Raw genomic sequence first — 22,706 nt, forward strand, 5'->3', positions numbered from 1 at the left:
AAAAAAAAAAAGCATCTAGAGTGGGACATCACGTGGGAAATCAGGCAGGAAGGGCCTGCCTTCAGTTCCCGTGACAGGCGTTCAGAAGGATTTGTAGGGCTGATCCTAAGTGACTGTGTCTTCCTCTTCCTCCTCCTCCTCTCCCTTTGAAGTGTGGACTTTGTAGATGACAGCACAGATGCCAGCCAGCCAGGCTGCCACGGTGCCGGCAAAGAATATGCAGAAGCCAATGAGACACAGAAAGATGTAGTCTTGCTTGTACAGCTGGGTCAGGCAGTTGAAGTGGAGCTCTGCCTCCACGGCAGGCATTTTCAGGGCACGCAGGCCTTCTGGGGTGTAGCAGGTGATGTTGTCAGCATCTGCAGAGGGAAAAGCAGAAGCGAGACTCTCTTGCCTGTGTCTTAAGCATTAATGAACAGGAGTCCTGCGAGAAAAATGATGGAGGAGTTTGCTAAACTCCTGAAAAACGTCTACAGACTTCACACCCTCTCCCTCCGTGGCTTAGGTAAAATCAGATGGGCAAACCGTTGCCAAATCACAATTGCCAGGTTGCCAGAATGATTTCTGTGGTGTTGCCTCCATAGGAAAATACTGCCCATCGGATTATGCCACTGCGGCAAACTGCTGTCCTTGCACTGTTCATCTCTGCTGATTGAGCACTTTTATTTTAATATAAGAGCAGTTGTGTTTGGTTTTTTTAAATCTCAAACACCTTCTGAAGTGATACAGCCTAAATTATGCTGGAATAATGAGGCTTGCACACAGGGAGTCAAGTTTGAGAATGAGCGTGGTTTGCAGTTAGGCATAGCTTCACCTGCTCTGTGAGAGAGGAAGAGGAAACTCATGAATGATTCGTCTCCACTAAAATAACGACTATACCCTGTTGTATTGTAATATACGCGGTGATAAAACAGATGCCGGCTTTTCCCTCTGAAGTTAGTGAAGGCTGAGCGTGGTAAAAAGCATCGTCTCCTTTTGGGGTCTGTAGAAGCACAGTGTGCTCTCAGCCGTGGCCCTCTCCTTCCCCTGCAGGTTTTGAACTCCCTGGACCAGACAGCGTTCCTGTGCTAGACACAGGCTGGTCGCTGCTTGATGCGCTGGATGGATGGGCCTGAGAGAAAGGGAGCAGTGGAGAGGAACAAGCTACAGGGGGTTTATATTACATTACATTATATTATATTGTATGTGACTGATATAGCTGCAGTGGTGTTCATGCTGGTATCTCTCACTGTCCTGAGCATAACTGGAGAGCTTTTATCTCTCTATTACCCAAATCCGTCTAGACCTGGGCAACTTCGTGTCAGCACCTCGACCGCACAGATCCAGCTGAGCACAAAACACTGCTGCAAAGGTGTTCTGTGAAGCAGCAGCAGCTTTTTAAAGGCCAGGATGGGGATCTGCTTGCAGCACATTTCAGGGCTCTGTCCCAACATCCCTTTGCACTGGAGCTGTCAGCTCCTGTCACAACCCTCGGTTTAGGGCCGCCTCGTCCCGATGAAGAGGGAGCTGCCTTTCCCTGTCTGAAGGCAGGCGGGTGTTTGTGATACAGGGTGTCCAGCCTGTGTACACTTACCGGCAGCATGAAAGTTTTGCACAGCCCTCGCACCGGTCCCGGGAGGCACACGGCCTCCTGCGGACTCACCCACAGCATCTCGCCAGGACACGGCAAAGCCCAACAGAGCTGGGAAGTGGAGCAGCCTCCGCGGGCTCCCTGGTTTCTTTGGCTTTCCCATTTTCCAGAGCACAGTGCAGGGATCCATACTCATAGCCCCAGTCTTTGCTGCCACTGCCTTTCCTAATCCTACCCTCCCAAATTGCCTGCAATGAGCTTTATTCTCCTGTTCCAGGGTTCAGTGTGTTATCTCCAATCTTACTGCTAAGAACAGTACTTTTTTACACTGTTCCATAACTGCCTGTAACCTGTATGTGGAAAATAAAAGACTTCATGGGTCTATAGGGAGCTTACTACATCTAGTAAGACACAGAGATGTCCTTAATTCAGTTCTGTCCTAATACCAGCTTCCCTTTGCCCTTCCTTTTTCTCCCCTTGGGCTCTTTTGTGGCCCTTTCTTACTCAATGGACAGACTTTCTCAAACAATTTCTCTTTTGCAGCTCGCTCTCACCATTGTGTCCTGCATTACTGAAGACCAAGCTGTCTTCGTTAGTATGCGCTGTGCTGTGTTCCTTTTCAGTTTGGAAAAATCCAGTTCATGTGCTGCAGCTGCAGAACAAAGCTTTGCCCTTGGGACCAGTATTTTTCTGGGACAGGGAACTGGTGATTACCCTGCCTCAGGAACACTCGGTGTCCACGGCCCAGTTGTAGACTCTCTCAATATGATGGGAAACAGCTGATTTTGGGATCCCAGATGATGTAAGGAAAGAAGTCTTGGAGACCCTGTTTTCAAGAAATGGCTTTTATTCAGAAGCCAGCTGCGCTGTGCTGGTGCAGCCCGTGGGACTCAGTCCTCACCTGCATTGCACATACATTTCTTATTTTGGAAAACTTAAAATAAGAGAGCCAAATTGCTCTGGGGTGCTGGAGGAAGAGTGGGAACGCATGGAGCCTCCCAGCCATAAGGATACAGACGCTTTTCTGAGCACAACTTGTGTTCTGTTTCACTCCGACCATCAAATGTCAGCTGGGACCCAAACCAGAGCTCCCATGGGAACAGCAAAAGGGCTTTCGCTGACTTCTTGAGCATTGGGTCACAGTCTGATACAGAGAATGAGTCAAATGTACCTGCTCTGAGGGCTGAGGAGCACTGGGACAGGTGGAGGTTGCAGGATTTGTAATTTTTATGTGTCCTAGCACAACAGCTGCCATGCTCTTAAGGCAAAGGGCATCGTGTACCCTCTTCATGTACAGAAATGGGTCTGTAGGGAGCAGGGTGTGATCACAGCCCCACGGAAGTCAGCAGCTAAACTCTTCCTGGCTTCCACACTACCCAGACTTTTCCCAGAGACTCTGTCAGTGAGAGATGAGGGCAGAAGAGGAGCTGACTGGCTTTCAAGCCAGCTTTGTTTTCAGCATTGAGCAGAATTGCTGTAGAGGTTGCACGAATGAGGTCTCCCTGCCAGGCACGTTGTGCTGGAAGAGGCTAGCGGGAGGTGTTCGAGGTGAAGGGGACACTGGCTGAATGCTGGAGAGCTGAGGGCTGGAGAGGCTGCCCCGAGCAGGTCAGAACAGAGGCAGGAGAGCATTTCCACAGAGAGAGGGGGGTTAACTGATGTTACCAGTTATGGACATACAGACGTAACAGATGTTACGGACATGCTGGTACTGCAGCAGCACCAAACGATCAGAGCAGACGGAGACAAGGCAGGAAACTCAGAGCAGCAGCTTTCCCAGCGCAGGTCTCCCCAGAGCCACGTTGGGCTCCTCGTTCTTGGCACTGCAGCCACAGGGTGCTGTGACTTGCAGGCACAGGGACACCTCCTGAGGCTGGAGCCAGGCGTTTTAGAGCAGCAGCAATGTCCTAGCTACAGGCTACACCTCCCTGACTGTCCTGAGGATGTGAGCAAGTGTGACTCTCTGCGGGTGGAGTGCATGTAACCCAGCTGCTCCGATCCGTGTTTTGTGCAACACCAGAAGATGGGACCCACAGTCAACACGCAGTGGCACAGCCCCGTGAGCTGAAGTTTTGGGAAAGAGAACAGAGGGCCCTCTCCGTTCCACACAGATCTGCAGGAGTAGGGAGGAGAGAGGTCCTGCTCACACAGCCCTCACCTGGAAAATGAACGCTGCTCTCTGTCATCCAGGTGATGAAGTCCAAAAAGGAACAGTTGCAGTGCCACAGGTTGTCACTGAGCCCCAGAAACCTCAGGTTGGGCAGGTCCCGGACAGTGCTGGTGTCCAGGAATGTTAAGCCCGTCCGGCTCACATCCAGGTGCCTCAGCCAGGTGTTGTTGGCGAAAGCATCCTTCTCGATGGCCACAAGGTTGGGATTGTCTGCGATCTTCAGCACCACCAGGCTGAGGAGGTATGAGAAGGTGCTGAAGGTGACCTGTGTGAGGTTGTTGAAGCTGAGGTCCAGATAGACAAGCTTTGCCACACCAATGAAACTGAAATCCAGGTCATCCCCCAACAGGTTCTTCCTGCAGTCCAGATAGACCAAATCAGCCAAGAAGCTCAATTCCACTGCCGGCAGGTACGAGACGTTGTTTGCTGCCAGAATCAGCTGCCTGGTGTCCAGTGGGATGGCCGCAGGGAACTCCTGCAACTGCTGCCCTGTGCAGTTCACTTCCAGGTACTGACAGCTACACCTGCTCGGGCAGTTGATCCTCTCCGATGCCATCCCCATCCCCAAGAGAAACATGAGGCTCAGTCTACCTGAAGGAGACATGGTCCAACACCTTCCAGGCTGCTCAGCCCTTTGGGGACAGCGAGCAGTCCTATGCAAGCTGCACTACCGTCACAGCCATGCCGAGGAGGTGTCCGGCTGCAAGGCTGTGGGGAAGCGCTTTGTGTCCGTGACTCACCTGACTCCTTGGCAGAGCGCCTGGCTGGAAACCGAGCCCGGTTTCTACATCGGCAAGTGCGGAACGGTGGCTGGAGCGTCTCCATGTTGCACTCGGTGCCAGCTGACACCTCTGTGATGTCATCAGCTTGCAAAAGCTGCCGGGCTCCTGGGACAGTGCCATGACCTCACTGGCCGAGCGGGCACTGCTTTGGCTGAGTTGGAGGTGCGGGGAAGGCACGCATCGGCTGAGAGCATCAAAACTGTTCCGGCCGGGCGTGAACAGTGCGATTTTTGTCACAAATGGTGTCAAGATCCAAGAGGTGGTCACTTGTACTGATTAAGCAAAAGAGCCCCGTGCAATGCGCCGGATTGGCTTTGTCTCCTTTCAGGGGGCAGGAGAAGGCCGGCTAAGGAGGTTCTTCCAGAGCCATTTTTAGCGAGGATTTTCCCAAGCCGCCTCCGCTCCCTCTGCTGCCTTGCCGTGGTGTTCCTCCGCCTGCCCACCCCTCTCCGGGAGGACCTGCCCTGCCCCTGACAGAGGGCCGCTGAGTTGCAGGTGCCCGTCCAGCCCTTAAGCACGACGGGCCGCTCTGCTGGCGGCCTTCCGAAGCCCTGCGGCGGCACGGCACGGCACGGCACGGCACGGCACGGCACGGCACGGCACGGCGGAGGCGGCACCTGACAGGGCGGTGGGAGCTGCGGAGCCCCACGGCCCGACAGGGACGAGGCGCCGCCGCTCCCTCGGCTGCCATAGCCGCGACAGCTCGCTCACCCTCCCCGCCCCCGCCGCCCTTACTCCCCCGCGAGCTCTTCAGGCGGCCCCGCCCCGCCCCGCCCCGCCCCTAACGGCCGACGGCCGCCGCGCGCCGGGGCGGGGCGGAGCCCCATCAAGCCCCGCCCCTCCCCTCCCGCCGGCGCGGTCGCGGATAGGCCATCGGCGGGCTTGCGCGTGAGGCGGGGCGGGGGCGGCGGAGGTGCCCGCCAGATTCAAGCTGCGGCCGGCGGGGGGCGGTTGGCGGCGCGGCCGTTGCCCGGCGCCGGGATGGAGGCGCTGACCTTCCCCCGCTACAGCCCCGACGACATCATCAACTACCTCCGCAGCCACGTCCTGACGGGCGCCGAGGCACGGAACCTGGTCAAGGGCGACGTGTTCGGCAGCCCCAAGGTGCGTGAGGGGGTTCGGGGCGGGCCGCGGCCTGCGCTGGCGGGGCGGGAGGCGCCGGGGGAGCTGTGCTCGGAGCCCCGCCGCGCTCAGGCAGCTTCCTTCCCTTCGCGGAGGAAGGCCTTTGCGTGCCGTAGCACCGGGGGTTTTCTTGCACGTCGGTTGGCTTCTTGGGTGATCGCTCCGCCGGCTTGCGTGGTCTTTGGCGTACAGCAACGCCTTCTAAGTAAAGTGATTAGTTTTTCCGGTATGGCAGATTAGTCTCGTAGGAGTTACAGGGCTAAACCTAGAGCTTCTCCTCTCTTCGGCTTGAGAGAAGCTTGCTCACGCCTCACCAGGAAGGAGGTGGGTTCATAAATGGACAAACATGAAATTACATGGTCTGTTTTTCTCAGTTCTGTGGGAACCAGGTTAAAATAGCCACCGTGTATGGCATAGTGTCATAGTTTCAACACTTAGTTGATCAACTAATGTTTTTAAACCAATCTTGTAAAAAGCAAGCCCTCCCTGCTCCATCCCCTTTTTTCCTTGTATCATTCTGACCATTAATGTTAGTGCAGACTTGTAGTGACCTCAACAAAAGAGAAGTGGCTTTAAAATTGAATTGATGCCTCACTGTGACTCCTTGTGCTGCTGTGTATGTGCTTGTGCCTGCTGAAGGAGGAGGCTGGCCTTGCTTGTTAAGAGAATGATGGGATGATCATTTTTAAGAAGCAGAATTGATTTGAATTGATCATGGATTAGTGCTGTAAATGAATAACTGTTTGGCTTGTAGGTATTTTTTGCCCCTCTGTTTTAATAACGTGATGAAGGGCGCTCTTTGCTGTGGGATTAGAGTTTCTGTGACCTTTTTTAGATTTTAGTGTCACTTGGTTTGAAAACTGCTCAGTGAGCAGCAATGTAATGAAAAACCATGCATAGCTGTGGCAGTTAAGACTAGTTGTCTGAGCTGATTGTTGCCTCTTATAATTGTATTATGAGATAGTAATGCTTGAACTGCAAACTGTTGGAAAGTAAAACTTGTTAGTCTTGGCGGCTCAGTGAAATTGGTCTTTATGTGTTAAAGGCAGAACTACTTTTATGGCCTAGTCTGGGAGCCCTGAATCATCAATCATATGGAATACTGATTCATGTCCTTTCTTCTTGCAGCTTGAAGTTTTACACATGATTTACATGAGAATCCTGCAGAAGGTATATGGAATCCGCCTGGAGCATTTCTACATGGTACGTCTATAGTGGCAGGTGTAATGAAATGTGAAAGGAAAAAAATATTGCACTTAACAAATTAAATGTTGAAGTATCTCCCTCTTGTCTCCTCGCTAGCAAATGGCAAGTAGCTTGCTGTTTTGTATGTTGTAATTGCATGAATGGGAACTTAGAAATTCTGCCTCTGTTGCAGAAAACTTGTGTGTAGGATGCTGTATACCCATGGGCATTTGCGTTTGTGTTCAGGGAGGCAACTAGTCTGTTCACTTAAGCAGGAATGAGGGTGCAGTACTGCAGTGCAGTCATCAGCGTGGGTCACTTACCAGAGGTAAATAAACCTGGGAGCATCATCTGTAGGCTGTCGCTGAGGCCTCGCTGATTATGTCTGAGAGGTGTCTTTGATCATTGCTCTTGGTCTGGAAGTTGGCTTCAGCTCAAGATACGTGTAGAAGTAGTGGTTTTGTGGGTGTGCTGCCTCTGGGTTTCCTTTTTTTTTTTTTTTTTTTAATGGAGAGGAGACTCCCTTGTCCACTATAGGAACTACTGGGCGTGAAGAGGAGCTCACTTACCACTGTAGGCTGTAAGGAAAGGCTCTGTGGAGAGCCCTCTCCTTCTGCGGTTAAGCTGTGAATTCTTTTCTTTGAGGTGCTGCGGGTGCCAGAAATGTCTGTAAGCTCCAGGAGGGATTGGACAAGCTTAGGAAGGGTCACCATTTCTGGCCTTGAAAAAACATACTGTCTTCTTGGACATCTGCCTTTGGCCGTGGCTGGAGGAGGGTCTCTGCTTAGATGTTAGACTGTTCTAGAAGGAAAGTAAATGTTGCTTTTAATGTTTGATCATCTCCGCTTCTCCATTAACTGAGAGGAAAGTAAGGAGAAGTGTAGCTGGAGGTTAATTGATACCTTTTTGATTAACACTTAATTTATCTTCTGTCTCTGTTAGACAAGAACTGATTCCTGAAAGTGAGAATAAATAGTATTGTCTCGTGCTGCTTTTGGATAAACTGAGAGGGAAGATCATATGTGCACAAGATAACTCGGTTCTTCACAGGCAATGACATTAGCTCCGATACTGTATTATGAGGCTTAAAATATCAAAAAAAGGTGACAGGGTACCACTACCTTCTCCTTCTGACTTCATCATAAAACAGTCGAGTGTGTGAATTTCAGGGTGTTTAGAGAAAGAGCTTCTTATTAGGTGTGTAATGCAGAGGCTGTCCTTCTGCATCAGTTTTGAATAAATTAAAACAGAGGGTTTAGATTGAATTCCAGAGTTTGTAATGTTACTGCTTAATTATTGTCTTTTTATATTTTGACCAGCCAAAATTGACACTTAGAATAGTCTGCTGATTACCTTGACGGCATTCTTCAGTCTCTAACATGTGTTCCCTGTGGATGCGGAGACCATCCTCAGTGTGTTTAACCTATTTGAATTATCTTATGTTGTGGAAACAAGCCTGTGTATTTTTAAGTATTCTCTACTTATGCATTGACTCTCTTTACTCTTTAGATGCCAGTCAACGTTGACATAATGTATCCACAGATATTTGAAGGCTTTCTACCTGTCTGTAACTTGTATATTCACATGTAAGTAGAAGATGCTGCATCTTTTCAGTTCCTATTCCTTGTAAAGGTCCAATTTACTAGAAGTAGTGGGGCTTTATGCCTTTTTGCTGATGGTGATTCCACTGCTTGTTGGCTCTGAGCAAAGTGAAATTGGCAGATGAACAGGGGACAGCAATGTTTAATAGAGTAAAATTCTCAGCAGGCAGCTATCTTGTCAAAATGAATTTATTAATGAAATAATCCAACCTCACCAAGACGGAGCACAAATCTATACTTTAAATGGCTAGAGGGTCATGATTACACCTAGAAGAGGGATCTTAAGTACCTGTTGTGTAAACTTGCTGTCTGAATTCTGTGTAGATATCTTTGTTGGAATGAGGTGAGTGTTAGAATTTAAGCTTCATTTCAGTTGTAAGGGTAGAATTGACTAACAGTTAAGTATAGGAGTTCCCTAACTAAGCTGAAAATCTGTTCTACAGGCGAGTATTTTGTCTATAGAAATCTTTGAGATGCTGTAAGAATACACGTTTTTAATGCTGATCTGTGTGTGGAGTCCTACTGTGTTATTCTCCTGAGACTTACTGTTGTCTTGTGCTAGCTGTACATATGCTCTGGGATGAAAGGACAAGATCTGTTTTGTAGTAAATGGATATAGCACAAAAACTGAGTAATGGTCACTGCAGATAAGGTTGTATTTTGTTTTCCTTGCAGGGAGCGCTTACTTCCAGTGTGCCGGATTAATGATTTTCAAATTGCTGATGTTTTAAACCCAAGTAAGCAAGTGCATTGTAATCCTTGTGTTTCCTGGGGTGGTGGGTGTCACTTGATATCCAGGTGCTTCTTCTCATTTGGCATAGCCAGATGGGCATCTAGTACGGAGAACTCCCTGGCTTCCAGCTACTCCTCTGACCCTTGCGGTGGCCCTTAGACAAGCTGGTTCTAATGAGCAGTACTACTCCTTATTCGTTATGTGGGCTAATCCAGTTAAATAACTGAGGAGGGTTTTGAATGCTACGAGTCTGTTGAACTGCTGGTCTGGAGAGTGGACTGTGACATACTTGAAATAGTGTAAGAATAGATGGTAATGAAAATTATCCTGGCAAATCTGGAATGCTATAGGATTTCTTATGCTGATGCCTATGTAGGAAGCGATTGAATTTTTGCTTCACCTTTTTCGATACCCGGCTGTGGTGATTCTGGTACAACACAAACAACTTAGAAAAGGCTATTCTGAAGAACTCTTTCAATTCCGGCTCTGCCTTGTCTAAGACATTCAAGGCCTTTGTAATCATCTTTCACAAAGTTTGCTTGGAATAGAGCCAAAAAGTCCCTGCAGTTCAAACTACTGTCTTCAGTTAGCCTGATAATTACAGTGAGGTTCTGTCTTCAGAGTTGTAGTTGAAGATTGACACTCTTTCTCCCTGACTTCTGTTTTAATGGGAGGCTGTATGTTAATAGTCTTTCTCCTAGGTGCCATTTTCATTTGTTGAATTGCTAAGACATTGTAAGTTCATAGCTTGGTGCTAGTCTTTGTGTAGTCTGAAATCTTTGCAAGGTGAGCAGGGGAAGAACTAATTTGGATTCTGTTGTTTTGTAACTTCTGTCTCTTTTCTCTGAATTATGCTTTGCCCGACTCTTTCTAAGCAATTGCAATGCATGTGGAAACCAGAATAATGATGGCTTGCAATTCCTATTTCAGAAACAAAGAGGACAGCTCGCTTCTTGAGTGGCATTCTCAACTTTGTGAATTTCAGAGAATTCCGCCGTGAGGTCTACTTGGAGTTACAACTGAACTATGTAAGACTGGGTGCCATCCAGATACCTACTTCAGTATAATTCACGTTAACCTAGAACTGGGAGCATAAAGGTTGTGGTTTAACTGCATGTTTACATAACACATTGGAATCTTAAATGTGGCCAAGTAATACAGGAAGGTACCAGTTTAATATTGTGTAAAACTTGTACAACTATATTACCTGTTATGAGCATATACAGCTACTGTAAATGGTTTAAGAAAAACCTTTGCAAAGCCCTTAAGGAAACATGTCAGTTTAGAATAGTGGATGAGCTTGTCAGTATTATAAAGGTTTCTGTATAACCATGACCAGGTTACTACTTAGGCTATTATCTGAAGTATTTTTTCCAGTAACTTATTTGATACTTTAGCCTGGTAAGCAAAGGTTTGACACCTTGCGTCGTTTTGAGAAAAGACAGATGTAACAGTCAGTGGGCTGCAGCTAGAATTGCAGGTGGCTTCTCTTGTGAATATCAGTAGTTCAGAGATGGTGCATTTCATCTGAAATAATGATGAGCAGGCCTCTAATAGAGGCCCAGAGAGAAACCATATTCCTCTAAAATAAAAAATATCTCTGAATATTTAATTTGCAGAAATCGGCTATGGAGAAACACCAACAACTGGAGACCGCAAATCGGGAGGCAGCATTGAAGCTGGAGAAACTGAAGTGAGTATGAGTAAGCACGGTGAGATGCACTGCTTGACCTTCCTGTTCAGTGCACACGATCTGGACAGGCTGGATTGATCGGCCGAGGCCAATTGTATGAGGTTCAACAAGGCGAAGTGCCGAGTCCTGCGCTTGGGTCACAACAACTCCATGCAATGCTATAGGCTTGGGGAAGAGTGGCTGGAAAGCTGCCCAGCAGAAAAGGACTTGGGGGTGTCAGCTGACAGTCGGCTGAATGCCGGCAGTGTGCCCGGGTGGCCAAGAAGGCCAATAGCATCCTGGCTTGTATCAGAAAGCGTGGCCAGCAGGTCTAGGAAAGTGATTGTTTCTCTGGACTTGGCACTGGTGAGGCTGCACCTCGAATACTGTGTTCAGTTTTGGGCCCCTCACTACAAGAAAGATATTGAGGTACTGGAGCGTGTCCAAAGAGCAGCGATGAAGTTGGTGGAGGGTCTAGAGCACAAGTCTGATGAGGAGCAGCTGAGGGAACTGGGGTTATTTAGTCTAGAAAAAGGAGGCTGAGGGGAGACCTTATTGCTCTCTACAACTACCTGAAAGGAGGTTGTAGTGAGGTGGGTGTCAGTCTCTTCTCAAGTAGCAAGTGATAGGATGAGAGGAAATGGCCTCAAGTTGCGCCAGGGGAGGTTTAGACTGGACAGTAGGAAAAACTTCTTCAGTGAAAGGGTTGTCAAGCATTGGAACAGGCTGCCCAGGGAAGTGGTTGAGTCACCATTCCTGGAGGCATTTAAGACGTGTAGACGTAGCACTTGGGGACACGATTTAGTGGTAGACTTGGCAGTGTTAGGTTAATGGTTGGACTCAATCTTAAGGGTCTTTTCCAACCTGAATGATTCTATGATTCTGTATGGGATGCCTAAACAGGAACTGAGTAGTTAAGCTGTGCGATTTGACAGAATTGTTTGATAACTACTGTAGGAACTTTTAATTTGAGCAGACTTGACTTCTCCTTTGGCCCTTGTCTGACTTTGTTGCTGGTTAGCCTCCCTGGGAAATAAGCCAGAAAATACAGAGATGTTGCTTTTGGGTTGCACTCGGAGCTACAGAAGTAGCTCTACTGGTGTCAGGCTAGAAGAGTTGCTGGCAGAAAATGAAAACATGACTTCGGGAGTATATGGTTGCTTTGAGAGGATGCTGTATTTTGTATGTTGGGGGCTATGGTGAAACTTTTTGCTGTTATGGTTAGTTTTTAGTGATATGTCTTTATCTCTTCAATAGCTGTAGGAAGCCCATCTTTAACTTTATAGATGGGTAAAGTTGTCTTCCTTAGTTATTTGACATGTTTGCCCCATTCTCTGTTTCGGGCCATTTAGTCCTACTGCCTGTGTCTTTGCACCATTAAGTTTTGTTCTTGCTTGTGGATAATAGGATGAAGAGATGGCTAGTTTCCAAGATAGTTTTCAAAACAAAGAGTTTTTTCTCCGATAGCTGCTCTTGGTATGTGCTAGACAGGAGATTCTCTAGCTTAGCTATACGTCTGCCCTAATACAAGCTGTTTCTATGACAGGTAATATTATGCAAATTTCATAAATGAAAATCACCACAAAAATTGATAGAAGTGTTGTTCTTTTGTGCTTTGCTTAACATGATCTTTAAACTTAGTCCTCTGTTACGCTTGTACCACTTCTTGCCAAAATAGGTCTTTAGATTATGCTTCAACTACAAAATCTTACAAGCAAAGGAAAATAAGATGTATTAATTTGAGACTGTCTTGCCCTGATTACTGAAGTTACTGGTTGTAAACTCTTTGGAGAGAGAGATTGTTTTATCTACTGTACTCTGACCTGACTATAATGATGCTGAAACTGTCCAATATCTTTATTTTTTGCTTAGCACTGTTCCAGTTGAACATCAAGCAGAGGTCAAGCAACTGACAGATAACATTCGAGAACTGGAGCAACTACTAAGGCAAGACTATCGTCGGAAACAAGTATGATCTTGTTATATATTTCTCGAAATGCTGCTATGGCTTCTGATCATGGGTGTTCCTTATTTCTGTTGACTTTGTTCCCCTCCCCCTACTTCTACAAAGGATAAAGGGGACTTTTCTATTTAAAACAAAGGTCATTGCAGCACAATGTCTTGTCTAATGCCTAGCACCGACTCTTCATTTCACTGTCAGGAATGTGAAACATACTTGAAATCAGACTTAGGGAATGCAAAAGTATATTCGGCTCTTTCTTTTTGAAATGCATTACTGCAATGACTTGGGAGATACCTGCGTTATTGTTCAGAAGTGATGCGTATGTTTCCCTTTGTTTTCCACCTGAATTTGGAGAATTGGAACTGGAGAATTGAGCCATGGCAGGAAATGAGGCCTAAGAAGAGTCACCCAAGGGAATGCCTGGCAAAAAGAGTAGCATTGATTGCAGGGGTAACTTCCCAGCAATGGCAACTTGCCTCTAAGGTCTCATAGGTAACCTTTTCAGCTGCTTTGGGGGAAAAAAACCCACAAAAACATTTGTGGTTAGTTTTTTTTTGTTGTTGTTACGTTAAGTCATGTCTCTACTATTAATATTATTAACCATGTGCTTGACTTCTGTATTATTTGGGACCTTGTATTAACTTAGATTTTTCTCAAGAACAGTGCCTCTGGCAAAGAAGGTTGTGTGTGTATAATGCTTCCAGGGTCAGTAAGAATAGAGGTAGTCTGTCCCTTATCCCTGTTCCTAGTTACCTAGTGCTCCCAGTGGCTTTTGCGACAATGTTCTCATTCCCTGTCTTTTAAATCTTATAGACTGCAATTTTGTCTGCTAGTTATGGCACTCCAAAGAAACCATAAATGGGATTTCTCTTGTAGACAGATCTATGATAGAAGGGTAAACGAGGTAGCAGTTGTAGAGATGCTTATTTAAAGTTTGTTGCTTTTTTAGACAGCTTTGCAAGAAGTGATTTCGCAAAAGAAGTCAGATATTGCAGAGAGTACCCGAAAACTGGTAAGTACACCTCTGTGTAGGTGTAGACTGTAGCTTGCATCTCGGATCAACTAATAGATCATCTGTCTTTCTAGGATCAAATTATTCTTGGAGCTAGGTAAAGTTCAGGTGGTGATTATTTGCTTTTTAAAAAAAAATGATTTGGTTTCATTCCCTGCCCCCCGGAAGCTTTACTGCAGTAACTTGTTTTGTTGTTAACTTTAAATACACATCTCTGCAATGTAAAGCTCAGTCTGCGTTCAGGAAGCTGATCTGTTAAAGGGCAAGAAATCTGGGCTTCTGAGAAGCTATGGGCTTACCTTAGGTGCATAAAATGGCTAATGAGGTAGCCACTGACCTGGTGGGGACAAAACAGGAGGTTTTTGAGAGGTTGCACAGGAAGCTTGTTGCTCTTCTACCAGGTTGATACAGCTGGTTCTGAAACCCTGCAGTGACTGCCTTGGTTGCCCTAGGTGAGGGGTTCTGAAGGAGAGAGCTGCTAGTAGCGTGTATTAGCTGGCAGGCTTTTTGTAGAGGACTAGTTCAATGCTGTTCTTGTGACTTAGTATTGCACCCCTGTATGCACGTTCAGGGAGCAAAATGGACTGTTAACTGCTTTGATTGGGAATGTTAATGCTGTTCAGAGGAATTTATTTTTAAAACAAACTTCCTAATGAGGAATGGCTTGCAACAGAGAAAAGAACCTGTCTAGTCATAAGATCCTGGCGAACCATGCCTCACAGTTCCTCTTTGTTCACCTAATTGCTACTATTGAAAGTGTGTTTGTCTTGTTAACTAGAATGAGCTTAAAGTGACCATGGCTACTTTGAAAGAAGAACAAGAGCAGCTGAAATCAAAAATTGTGGAGAGTCCAGAGGAACTGAAAAATTACAAAGAACTGATGAAGGAGACTGTTAAGAAACTCAAGAAATCCAAGGTGAGGTTTTCCTCTGTCCACACAAGGAGGTATTCTATTAGAAAAAACACATGTTTTACTGTGTGGTCATCTAGAACTGCTTCTTGAATGACTTATACTTCTAGTCAAAAATCAACAGAACAGTGGTTAGTCTGAAATGAAATGACAACTTCAGAGAAAACTGAAGGTTGGTTGTGGGGGGTGTTTTTTTGGTTTTGTTTGGGTTTTTTTGTTTGTGTTGGTGGGGTGTTTTGTGTGGTTTTTTTATTGTTTTGGAAAAGCATGATTGCAGTCACTGCTTCTTTGTCCTCGATGAGTAACTGTTTATTTATGAAACTAGGTGTAGAACTCTTGAATCTATACCATACCTGTCTGGCTGTTTGCTCTCAAGAGATGACAATATTTTGGCAGCTCACAAATGTCCTTAGATTTAGAACACATGCTTCATAGTGTCTCTATCATTCACTGTTTCTGGAATTGATGGCTGTCTCCACTAGGGTGCTGAACACTGAGTTCCCTTCCTAGCTTTTTGGTTTTTTTTAATAGTGATGTCTAGTCTTTAAATGTTTGTAGTTCATGATTGCTCATACATCAGTGAACCTTGCATAACTTTGTCTCCCTAGGTATCTTTGTTCTAAAGATGTAAACTTTATTGCTGTAATCCCAGACACCTGTTTTTATGATGCTTTACGTAACCCCTGTTTTACCAGTATAGAATTTCTTCACTGTACAGCTTTTTTTCTGTCCTGAAAGCTCTTGTAACAAGCTAGTTAATTCAGTGTAAAACACTTGCATGTCACTTTTCCTGTGCTTTCCAAATAAATGCTTTTTTTACAAATTGAAAATCTCATTTTGGTAACTACTAAATACTAATTCTAGTGTATGTTAAACAATGAGGGAATGGGTACAAAAGTCAATATGCGTTAATACTATACAAAATAACTGCTGGACTCCAAAGCTGTTTATTAATAGTCTTTTCTCTTTAAAGCAAGAAGTTATTGAGAAATATGAAGGTTATAGAGACCTAGTTGAGGTTCTGCCATCATGCCAACTGGAGGTGCAGTTATATCAAAAGAAGATGGAAAGACAGGGAGCGAATGTGGAGAGACTGGCCAGTGTATTAGCAGAGGTTTGTATTATCAAATTGTATCTGCTTAGGGAGAATTTAATGTCTAAGCAAGACAGATAATCATCAGTAAATGTCTGTATTTTTAAAGTTCCCATCTCTCCTCTTCCCCAAAAAGAAAGAATTTGGATAACTTCAAAATCTCATTCTTAAAAACATCAGTAAAACATAGCTGCTGCTTTGCTGCATGCCACTAGCTAATGTACTATTGACCACTTTTAATAGTCAAAGCCTTTGTTGCCATAGAAACCTGACCTAAAATAGTTTGAACTGTCTTGGGGTTGTTGGTAGGAAATGATGGAAGAAGAAAAGTGAGATCCAGTTTCTTCTGCCTAGAGAGCAGAAACTAAGAGCAAAAAATTACTACTTCAGGAAGAGTCATGTCTTAAGTGCATTTAACTTTATTGATATTACTAAGCCAGCCTTTCCCTGATGAAATGTTTGTCACAATACAGTACCTTGCTATTTGCTACTCAGTTTTGGGAGAATGCAATTGTTAGGAGCACTTGAAAAATGGTATGCAGTCTTTTGGGGTATTCATATAGCATATGTTCAAATTACCCTTGGCTAAGAGCTATAGCGGAACTCATAGTAACATCTGAAAATCATTCTAAGTGATGGGATCTTGTTCATTTGGATGTATTTAAAATCAGATAAAGACTAGGGAACTGGAATTTAACTGGGAGAATTAGTTAGCAATCAGATCTTCAAAAAGCAGGAAGCTAGTTCGGATCTTAGGAAACTAACAGGATATGCTGTTTTGATTATTTCCCCCCTTTAATTTATTTCAATACTTCTTATGTACTCTAGGTCAGAAATCTGGAGGACCAGCTTGAGAGTGCTCAGATAGAGCTGAAAAAGGGGAAGACAGATGAAATGTCCTTAAAGAGACTGGTCACTGCAAAACATGAGAAACTGTCTACAGCTGAAATAAGGATAAAAAAGAAGCGTGAAGATGTTGAGCAATATAAGCACACTGTATTTGAGTACGGATGAGTTGACGTTTCTGCCTGATGCTACTTTATATCTTCGTTATATGCTACCAAAGTTCGCGTCTGGTACAAACATGTAGTTTAGCAGTAACAAGAAAATGAGCGATGTGGGATAGCTTTGTATGAAGACCAGTAATGCTGCAGGCAGGGACTTGGGGTCTCAAATCAATAATTGCAATGTGACTTGACAGCAATTCTTTTATTGGAGCGCTAATTTAATTTATAATGCTTATTCTTGATTCTTTTATCTTCTTAAAGAGAATGTCACATTGGGATAATTTTGCAACTTATCAGACTTCAACAAAGCCCCATTTGCCTTTCATGAATTTTTCATAATTTCCCTTGCCACTTTTGCTCATTATCAAAGATGTTCAAGACCCATGGGGAAATGGGGCTCGTATCTCAGAGGAGTATTATCCTGACATGATGCTTCTAAAACAAAAGGAAAACTGTCATTTGATCAAAGCCTCTTAGCCCATCTTCCTTCCTACCATATGCTAAAGGCAAGTTGCAAGGCAGTGTTTACAGCACAGCAGTCGCTTCTGCAGCAGCAAACTGCATCGTTGTAAGGTCGTGGCTTCACTCAGATTAGAAGTGCTGAACTCTTATAGGGAAAGCTTATTATATAACACTTTTTTGTACACGAGTAGGAAAGGGAATATGGGCAATTATTGGCTGGCTAGATTAACTATGATGGAAGAGAGCTTTTTCCGCATAGTTGAGAGAGTCGGCTAAGATTTAGTCATGCTGATGAGGCTTGTGTGGTGTATAGAGAATGGCAGCAAGATTCCCAGGCTTCCTTTGCTCCTCATTTAGTGTATAGTACCAGCTAAAGGAGATTAATTAAAAGCTATTTTTCCTTCCAAATAAAGAATGAAAATAGTATAATATAATGCTCCTTTATGTTAAAAGTTGCCGCCAATTTATCTGTTTTTAATGTGTTAGATATTTCCCTTGAGTGATAAAATTAGATGCTTTGATAAGCAAGAGGGGAAGGTAGGTAAGCTGGGTTTGAAAACAAGAGTTTTTGCTGGTGAATAAGAGAACGTGTCCTGACTGTTCCCTTGAGGTAGGAAGACGTAAGTAGGCTCTTGCTAAGTGTGAGTTATTTCAGCCATTCTTTAGAGAAAGCAGCTGCTACAGTTCCAACTGTAACTATTGTACAAATGCTTAGTATAAAATGGTAGGTGTGTTTTGTGCTTGAAGTCAGAGTAGATCTCCTGTTCCCACACTAACCCTTTGCTGCTTACGTGGCAGCTCACAGGTGGAGCTCTCGGAATTTACCTGCAAGTTGGGGAAATATTATTTGGTCTTTGTTTGGGATGCAGTGAAAAGATGGACTGGAGGTTGCAGATAACATATGTAGATATATGGGATTAGAGCTCTAACTTGGTGGGAGGGGATCTGGGGCTAAGGAAAATAAGACTTTCAATTATGCTGAAACATCAAGTGCAGCTATATTGCTTTTAACCTGGTCCAGTGGCTGGCCTTTAGACGGGGCTCTCCACTGACACCTGTACTGCATTACTTGAAGGCAGGCAGATGCAGTGTCCAGCTGTCTGTTGGGTGGGTTCCACTGGAGTCACTTGAGTTGCCTTGATTGGCAGCAACTGAGGATCTTCAACATACTTCTCTAACTCTGCTTTGAATTTCACTTCTTGTACCTAAGTTCTTCTAGTTTAAGAATTGGACAAATTTCCAAGCAAGCAAATTCTATACAGCATTGCTTCTAGAAGCTGCTAGTTTCATGCTCATAAAATGAAAGCTTTGCTTGTGGTGGGGTTAAGTTTAATTTGGAATTGGTCAGATGGCTCAGTACTAACTTTTTTTTTTCTCCCACCTTTAGATATTGTAACAGAGTTCAGGAGAAGAGGGGTGCTGTATATGATAAAGTGACGGCCATTCACAAGGAAATCCAACAGACAAGGTTCAAAATTCAGCAGCTGAATGAGAATGCTGAAAAAGAAGAAATGAAAGCCAAGGTGAGGTTTTTTCTTGAAGGAATCCTGTTTGGTATTCTCAAACCTGATTTTTAACTTGGGCTGTGTAGATAAAGGAACACTTACTGGCCCTAAAAATGAGTAGGCTGCGCAGGTGGTGGTTTGGGTGGATAGTGGGAGGGAGAGCAATTCCTGCTTGTGGTTCTGCTGCGTTGCTAGGGCTTGTTCTCGTCTCTGCAGGCTGTATAGATGGCCCACAGGAGAAGTGGGCTTTGCAGACCTGAGAGGAAAGACTCTGGAATGGTGTGATTGCCCAGTATTTTGGGAGGTGAAATTAAACTTGTCTTTCCACCTGTGCCTGTAGCAGATACTATGCTAGTTCCGTTTTTGTATCATGGTACTTTCAGCTCTAAGCAGTTGGATTTTTTCTCTTTTTTTTGTTTGGCCCCTGGGACCTGACCTGTGAGACTTTACATTCATGTTGTAGTGATGGGCAGTACTGTAATCCTCTCAACAGTCTCCCTCAAATACAGGGCCACTTGCCATGTCACAAACCCTTTCTTCCTAGGGTTTCAGGAAGATGACTGTCCAGCTCAGCTTTGGAAAGAGGCAGAAATCCTGATGGGTTGGGAGTTAGGTGATCAGTCTGCCTGTAGCATCTCATTCTATCTGTTCAATACTGAAGTGCTGTCCATGCTGGGAGGACAATGGGTAGCAGTCACAGTGGCAGGGACCTTGGTGACAGGTTAACACAGAATGAGGCAGTAGTAGTGTGAATACTGGGCTAGTGCTGGTGCTTGAGCATCTTAGTATTGTAACCACTAGAGTTACAACAGAATCGTAATGTTGGGATTTTGCTTGTGGCTGCTCTTATTATTCTGATGTTTTGTAACTTTTTCCTGTGTTCTGTGAATGCTGCTGCTTAAGCCAGGGACGAGGTACCTTTGAAACAACTTGAGACCACCAGACCACTCTCACTTATATCCTTATAAAGCATAAACGTTAACTTTGCTGATGGGGTTTTCTTCCCCCCCTTTATCTCCTCTTTGTAGGAAATATACCTAAATCTGAAGGCTGGGTTGGAGAAGCGTCATGACTCTCTCATCAAGACAGCAAAGAGTTATGCAGCCTCAAGAGAAGACAAAATGGCTGAACTGAAGAAGGGGCTGCTTAGAGTTTAGACTCCTGGAAGTAGTTTTTAGACCTGTCTTCACTTGTATTCCACTTTCATTATGTTTATCCTCATATCTGAACTCAAGAGCTTGTGCTTTGTATGGGATGGGTAATTACTCCAGGCGAAAGTCAGCTTTCTCAAAAACCGTGTCAGAACACATTTAGCTTTTTAGACAGATCCTGATGTCATAAGCTTGCTAATGTGGATAAGAGAACACTTGGTTTAGCCTGTTTGTATTGTTTCAGTCAGTATCTGCTTTTAGTGCTAATAACGCAAGTCTTGCTAACACCAAGTTGCTTGACATTTAGACAGAATCCTGCTTTTGTAGAAACTGTTCTGCAAACTTTGATCTGGGAAGACCTGGCGCTTTGGTCTGGCCTGAACGGACACACTGTTCAAGATAAGTCAGTAATAGGTGATATTCCACTACCATTATTCAATTAAGATTAAATCCTGATGGAGCAGTAGCATCCATGTAAATGCCAACTTACTCTCATAACAAATATTGGTGACTGTAAACACTCAAGAGTATTAGTTAACAGTACAGTACCTCTAGATGCTCAAACTCATTGTTTCTGCTCTGTGGGGTATTGAACCCTCATCTGTGTTTGGGTGCTTAGTCCTATAAAAAAAAATTACGTAGATGAGTATTTTGTACCTTAACTTGTGCTGGCACTCAGTTTGCCACAGTTTTTAATTATTTCCAGAAATAAAATGTTAATTTTTAAAATAGTTGATATAAGGATATTTAACCCTGTTTCTCTTATGTCTTTACCTCCCCACTCTCCCAACTGACTTGGCATAACATTACAATTTAAAAATTTTGGTTTGTACACTCGTAGGAATGTGTACTAATAAAAGTTTTATAATGAAGGGAGGACGATTCAAGCCTGTATAGATAATATCTTTCTGGTTTTGTTTAATTCTTCAACTTCTCTTATTAGCTAGAGGTGCTAGCAAGTCAGTTAGGAACAGCAGGTGATCATTGCTTCTAAAGCTCTTACTGAGGCATCAGACCCTTCTAATGTTTTGCTTTGAGGTTTTTTCTTACATTGTAGCATGTGAGACACTTCAGTGAAAGTCCATGTTAATCTTCAAACCTTAAATCTGTATGGAAAGCTTCTCATACAGCTTTCCCATTTCCACCAAATATGGCCTGTGTGATGGGGTGTATGTAACGCAACTTTGTGTTTTTAAGTGAGCGTACTCTTCATCCCAACAGTCCTGCAATGTTGTGCAGCAGCATCTGGTGTAGAGACTAGCGAAAGTCTAACTGCTAAGGTAGTTGATTTTTCCCAGAGCTAAAGATGTTAAGTACATGCAAGGCACAGAAAAATTCTTTGTGGATTTTATGCACTGGGCCACACATGGAATAATTAGTGATGTTTTGGATATTATGCTTTGGAAGTGAGTTCAATGAATCTCTCCTTTTGTGCTATGTGTTAAAGCATTATGTTCTCCATGTGCAGGTGTGCTCCACTCCTTTTGCCATAGCATGGATTCTAGAGTAACACACATACTATCTACGGGAAGACGTTGCTTCTCATTGGCAGTACTTGCTAATGAACTTGATGTCTGTGCAAAGTGGTGCAATAATTTTTAGGTATTTCCAGACTTACAATACTATGAAATTCTTGAAGACAGATGGCAAGGCTTGTGTCGAGTTTTCCCTGAGCTTTCTTGAGATATCACTGCTCCTCATGTCAGTCTAGCCTATATCCCAGCTTGTCAAGATACTGGAAGCCAAGCATTCCTTCTTTTAACTTCTCTGAAAAGGTGTGGCTTATCTTTTTTTTTTTTTGGTGATGCTATAAAGATTCAAAGTAAACTCATGTGACTTGGTATTCTATAAATATAGCAGTAGTATCTGCTTTCTCATAAAGACTGGTTGGAGGCTGTGCTCCACAGCCTGAATGTTACAGCAGCTCTTGGGAAAGAGATTCCCGAAAGCTTCAAGTAGATACTGCAAGGGGTTACTCCAGCCAGCAGATGATTTTGATGGGATAAGCTTACTGTCCTTCAGGAAACTGCATATAGAGATCAAGATTCTTGGGCTACAGAGATTATGCTTGTGTAGCCCTGTGATTAGGAATTTGCAGGACAAAGAAAATGCTAGATTCTGGTTCCTGCTCTCGGGGGTTTTGCAACACCAGCTGTTGGGTAAAATAAAAGGCTGCAATTTATGAAGAAACAAAACTTCTGGTTTCCAGGGACAGGTTTATGTATTTCCAATAGGTTCTTGTGCCTTCAGAGTGGCCTGTCTATTTGTTTGTACCTAAAATACCTATAAATAAAACAACCAAAACTATATTTTATCTAGAGATAATTGATTCCTAGGTGTGAGTTTACTGCTGCTTTTCAAGAACTTCTACTCATCTTGAACCATATGGCAAGGCAGTAGGGGCAGTTTTAGTGCGACCTGAATAGCGGTGAAGGGAGGATGGCTTGGCTAAGGCGATACAGCTCAATTTCCCTCAAGAGGGCGATGTTATTCAAAATTTTCTTGTCTGGGTTTTTTTGTTAGTACTTCTGTCTAAATGCCTAGAGCCCTCTGCCAAGGCCTAAATCAAACAAAACTGCAGAACTCCTCTATTTTGAGGCACTGGTGTGAGATAAGCGAATTATAGATGGACATCTATCATGAAGCTGATAGAAGAGAATAGCCAGGCTCGAATTAGTGCAATGAGACCTTCACAGCCTTCCCTGTGGTCTACCTGTGAGAATAATTGAATGCCAGTAGCTGCTATACAGCTTGGCATAACACTGTTT

The 22,706-nt window shown here is 44.4% G+C and overlaps 3 protein-coding genes across 3 annotated transcripts in view; 2 read left to right on the forward strand and 1 right to left on the reverse strand.

The window, feature by feature from the left end:
• The window catches only part of ALDH9A1 (aldehyde dehydrogenase 9 family member A1), a 533,528-nt gene that overhangs the window by 16,988 nt on the left and 493,834 nt on the right, over nt 1–22,706 (forward strand). The window lies entirely within an intron of this gene.
• LRRC52 (leucine rich repeat containing 52) lies at nt 106–4,344 on the reverse strand. Its single transcript, XM_050900742.1, has 2 exons — nt 3,729–4,344; nt 106–359 (listed from the first exon to the last, which is right to left on the reverse strand). Exons 1-2 carry the CDS (start codon nt 4,342–4,344, stop codon nt 106–108), a joined length of 870 nt encoding a protein of 289 aa, XP_050756699.1.
• Nucleotides 5,504–21,302, forward strand: NUF2 (NUF2 component of NDC80 kinetochore complex). Its single transcript, XM_050900734.1, has 13 exons — nt 5,504–5,626; nt 6,773–6,847; nt 8,339–8,415; nt 9,106–9,167; nt 10,094–10,191; nt 10,783–10,856; nt 12,708–12,804; nt 13,748–13,810; nt 14,589–14,726; nt 15,694–15,834; nt 16,642–16,817; nt 18,670–18,805; nt 19,816–21,302. The coding sequence occupies exons 1-13, from the start codon at nt 5,504–5,506 to the stop codon at nt 19,942–19,944; spliced, it is 1,389 nt and encodes a 462-aa protein (XP_050756691.1). The 3' UTR covers nt 19,945–21,302.

This window comes from Gymnogyps californianus, chromosome 8 (assembly GCF_018139145.2).
Source record: "Gymnogyps californianus isolate 813 chromosome 8, ASM1813914v2, whole genome shotgun sequence".
Classification (NCBI taxonomy): domain Eukaryota; kingdom Metazoa; phylum Chordata; class Aves; order Accipitriformes; family Cathartidae; genus Gymnogyps; species Gymnogyps californianus.

What these genes read in the sequence shown, in the direction of transcription:
- NUF2 (XM_050900734.1), top strand. Translation starts at nt 5,504, where the DNA reads ATGGAGGCGCTGACCTTCCCCCGCTACAGCCCCGACGACATCATCAAC. An exon ending in TGCTGATGTTTTAAACCCAA is followed by an intron (nt 9,168 to 10,093) that starts GTAAGCAAGTGC and finishes TTCCTATTTCAG; the next exon opens with AAACAAAGAGGACAGCTCGC. An exon ending in AAGACTATCGTCGGAAACAA is followed by an intron (nt 12,805 to 13,747) that starts GTATGATCTTGT and finishes TTGCTTTTTTAG; the next exon opens with ACAGCTTTGCAAGAAGTGAT.
- LRRC52 (XM_050900742.1), bottom strand. Translation starts at nt 4,344, where the DNA reads ATGTCTCCTTCAGGTAGACTGAGCCTCATGTTTCTCTTGGGGATGGGG. An exon ending in GAGCAGCGTTCATTTTCCAG is followed by an intron (nt 360 to 3,728) that starts GTGAGGGCTGTG and finishes TTCCCTCTGCAG; the next exon opens with ATGCTGACAACATCACCTGC.